Source organism: Papaver somniferum, chromosome 8 (genome assembly GCF_003573695.1).
Source record: "Papaver somniferum cultivar HN1 chromosome 8, ASM357369v1, whole genome shotgun sequence".
Taxonomy (NCBI): Eukaryota; Viridiplantae; Streptophyta; class Magnoliopsida; order Ranunculales; family Papaveraceae; genus Papaver; species Papaver somniferum.
In genome coordinates this window covers 107,543,326-107,547,091 of record NC_039365.1, presented here as the reverse complement: position 1 = coordinate 107,547,091, position 3,766 = coordinate 107,543,326, and the positions used below count along the sequence as shown (strand labels likewise).

The following is a 3,766-nucleotide window of genomic DNA, read 5'->3' as shown; positions in this document are numbered from 1 at the left end:
CCTTTTTGGTAACCATTTTCTCAGATTGAAAATTACTGGAACGCTTAGGGTTGCTGAAAATGGAGTTAGGGTTTGCTGAAGAAGATTGATTGGAGTTTAGTGATGATTAAGCTTGGGTTTTGGTTGATTTTACTGTTGGTGTTGTTGATTGAGAAGAAGGAAAAAGTTTTCGTCTGTAGATGAAAACAATGAAGAAGAAGAAGAATTTCGTCTGAAAAATAAAGAAAAATTTCGTCTGAAAAATAAAGAAAAAGAATGAGGAATAACTATCCACACGTGAGTGGTGAGATAGTAACGTACTTTTAACTTTTTAAATGTGTTTTGGACCTCCGATTATTTTATTTTTTTGCCGCTGGACTACTAAATTAACCCGATCAGATTTTGTGGACTAAACAACAAATTTCTCAAAAAAATACCCACTTATCTGAAATCCAGCCCCACGTGTTATCCCCTAATTTGTGAGAGTATAAAGTGTGGGTTCAATCTAAACGTTCTACGGCGCTAATACCCGATTTGAAGTGCGTATATGTGGGAAAGTTGGGTGCGAATAGCAACATTTATTTGTCTGTCCTCCTTAAGGCGCATTGCTCGTTCCAAATTCCCTCTCCTGCCTAATCTTTTCTTCTTCTACAGATAAGGCTTTTCTCTCTTCAACTGAACTCCATGACTTAACTGTCTCTCTCTTTCTCTATCTTTCTCCCACTCAACTAAAAACCTCATAGAGAAACCCTAATCCCATTTTCCGAAGTCATGGGTTCTAAAGCAATCCCCCAGGTAATCTGTCCCACTCTCTCTACGATATCTGTTTATCTCTTTAGAAATGTCTAACTCTTGAATTTGCAGGCACTCATTTCACTACCAGGAACTCCTTCAAAGAAATTAGGATTCTCCACGAGTTTCCCAGCTCAATTATCTACATTCAACACAAACAGAATTACTCTTTCTAGGGTTTCGTCAAAAGGACTAAGTTCCACCGTTAAACCTTTGATGTCTACTAGAAAATCCTTTGTTGTAAGAGCAGAGGCTTCTGATGAAGTTCCAGAAGTAGAATCAGATAGCAATGGCATTGAAGTGTCTGCCGTTGATGTTGATGTAGCTGAGAAACCACCCACCACTCCTTTTAAACCCAGAGTGAAGCTTGGGGATATAATGGGGGTAAGGGCTTTATTTATTTTCAATTTTCTGTACAATTTTTCATTACATTTCATGCTTACATATTCTTTCTTGTGCTTTGGATTGGTAGCTTTTGAATAAAAGAGCTGTAGAAGCTTCAGAGAAGGAAAGACCCATTCCAGATCTTAGGAGTGGAGACATTGTTGAAATTAAATTGGTAAACAATGTGTTCTCATTGGTCTAATGTGTTCACCGTTTTCCTGATTCTCTTTATCTAGTATTTATGATATTGGTATTGTTTGAAAATGCAGGAAGTACCGGAAAATAGGCGTAGGCAATCAATTTATAAAGGTATTGTAATCTCAAAGCAAAATGCTGGAATCCACACAACAATTAGGATTCGAAGGATTATCGCTGGTGTTGGAGTCGAGATAGTTTTCCCTGTGTAAGTAATTTTCTTTTGATTTCATTGCTATGTGCTAATTCACTCTCATTGAATTTCACAATTTGATAACCTGGTAATTAGATCCACCAGGAACCTAACCAAATGCTGTAGAAATCTTAACTAAAGCTGAATACAGAAGTATTGGCATAATTCTTAGTAGATCATATTTTGCATTAATCTAAATGTTAGGTTACTTATATGCATCTTTACCTTGTTGTCTGTCTGCATTACTTTTGCGACATACCGTGACACTAGACAGTAGACAACTATTCTCCCATGTTGACATAGGGACTCTCAGCCCTTGCTCGAGAAGGTCAAGTTAGGAAGATTGGGAAAATCAAATAAAGACATCAAGGCTTGCTTTTATCAGTCTGAATAGTGAGAATTGAATTATATAAACGTAGTAAGAATGAGAACATAAGGGCAAAACAAATTCCATAAGAGAAGAACAGTTTGTTAGTTGTACACAGTTATTTACTTGACTAAGGGTTCACGTCACATTGCTAACTTTCAGCCCTCGTAAATTTTTTTCTTTCCGTCAAGGCTTGCTTTGTTGCTTGCTTTTATCAGTCCGAGTAGTGAGAAATAGAATCATATAAACATAAGGGCAAAACAACTTCAGTAAGAGAAGAACAGTTTGTTAGTTGTACACAGTTATTTACTTGACTAAGGGTTCACGTCACATTGCCAACTTTCAGCCCTCGTAAATGTTTTTCTTCCCGTCAAAGTTTCAGCCAGCTTTACACATGTACAGAAAAAGTTGTTCACATATCTATTCTATCAGGATGCTCAATTTTTCTCATGGATTTTAACATAGCAGATGGGTGCCTGTGAATTGATTTGAGTTTGAAATGTTGTCTCCAAACCATCCTGATACGCTGCACGCTACACCTCCGTATTAAACTTCTGAGCTTTCGCTCCAGTAGGACTAAACGTCACTACTTAAATTCACTTCTCAAACTTTATCCCAGATGTCTCAAAACCAACCAGATACGCTGCACTTGATAACTCTCTATAGTTTTAATCTTTCCTACCCAATCGGACCAAATGTCACTACTCTACTCTCAAAATGCATCCCGGAACATCTGTACAATTATTTATCATGTGGCCCCAGAAAGTATGAAAATTTTGCAAACCGTTTATGTGCATCTATGTTGTAGCCCTGAAACTACTCACTTTGGACCGTTTTCTGCATATCATGTCCGATAAACCTTGATGGTGTCAATATATAAGCTTCCAACCTTAGTAATTTATGAAAAAGTATAAGTATTTTCGTTATCTGAAATGAGATTCTGTTGAACCTGTTTCTGCCATTCATGTAAACAAAAGAAGTTTCTTCTTGCACCATAAGTTTCGCTTGACCCTGTCCAAACTAAATGAAAAAATGGCTAGTGTGGCTTTCTGATCTAGGATCAGTTGTGGTTTCTGGTCTCCTTCATTGCTTGAAGAGCAATACTGGTTATTCTCCTGCAATGCATACTTCTTTGAATCAACTTGGCGAGGCCTTTGTTTTCACTTTTTTTGCTTTATTTAATTAACATCTTAGGATTTTTTTTTGTTTTTATCCACATATGTATGTATGTTTAGTATTTAGCATTACATTAAAAAGCATTTAACACCTTTTGATATTACAGGTACTCTCCTAACATCAAAGAGATAAAGCTAGTTAAACACAGAAAGGTTAGAAGGGCAAGGTTGTACTATTTGAGGGACAAGCTACCCAGACTCTCAACCTTCAAGTAAAATGTACAATTTTGCTTCACCAGCTGTATCTTTCTTCTACGAATTCTGTGAGTTTTGTAATTTGTATCTGGAACCAATATATTTTTCTGCAGTAAATCCTACCATTCTGTCCTCTCTCTAATGGTGAGTCACTGCTGAATGCAACTTTGTCTTTAAAATTATTACCATATTGTAGCCTGTTTCCACTTGTTTTACACATTCCGTAATCTAGATAGCGAGTTGAAAACAACTTGTTCACCTACTTTCGGGTTGATTGAAATTGTGCCAAAAGCTATGCCATCAAGGTATAAATCTTATGGTCTGATGGAAATTTTGCCAGTTGCAACTTGCTAATTTGCACTGAATGTCTGGAAAGAGTATATGATCTCTCTGACATTATCAATTACCAACTTCAAGTTCAATTTGCACTAAGAGTATGTGCTAATTACAGGAAATTGGATTACAGTTACACAGCACAAAATCTAC

General features: G+C 36.6%; 1 protein-coding gene across 1 annotated transcript; it reads left to right on the top strand.

The window, feature by feature from the left end:
• Positions 1-612: 612 nt before the first annotated feature.
• LOC113302508 (50S ribosomal protein L19-2, chloroplastic-like) lies at positions 613-3,495 on the top strand. The gene is made up of 5 exons (XM_026551429.1): positions 613-774; positions 844-1,155; positions 1,244-1,330; positions 1,425-1,558; positions 3,193-3,495. Exons 1-5 carry the CDS (start codon positions 751-753, stop codon positions 3,299-3,301), a joined length of 666 nt encoding a protein of 221 aa, XP_026407214.1. The 5' UTR covers positions 613-750; the 3' UTR covers positions 3,302-3,495.
• Positions 3,496-3,766: the final 271 nt, after the last annotated feature.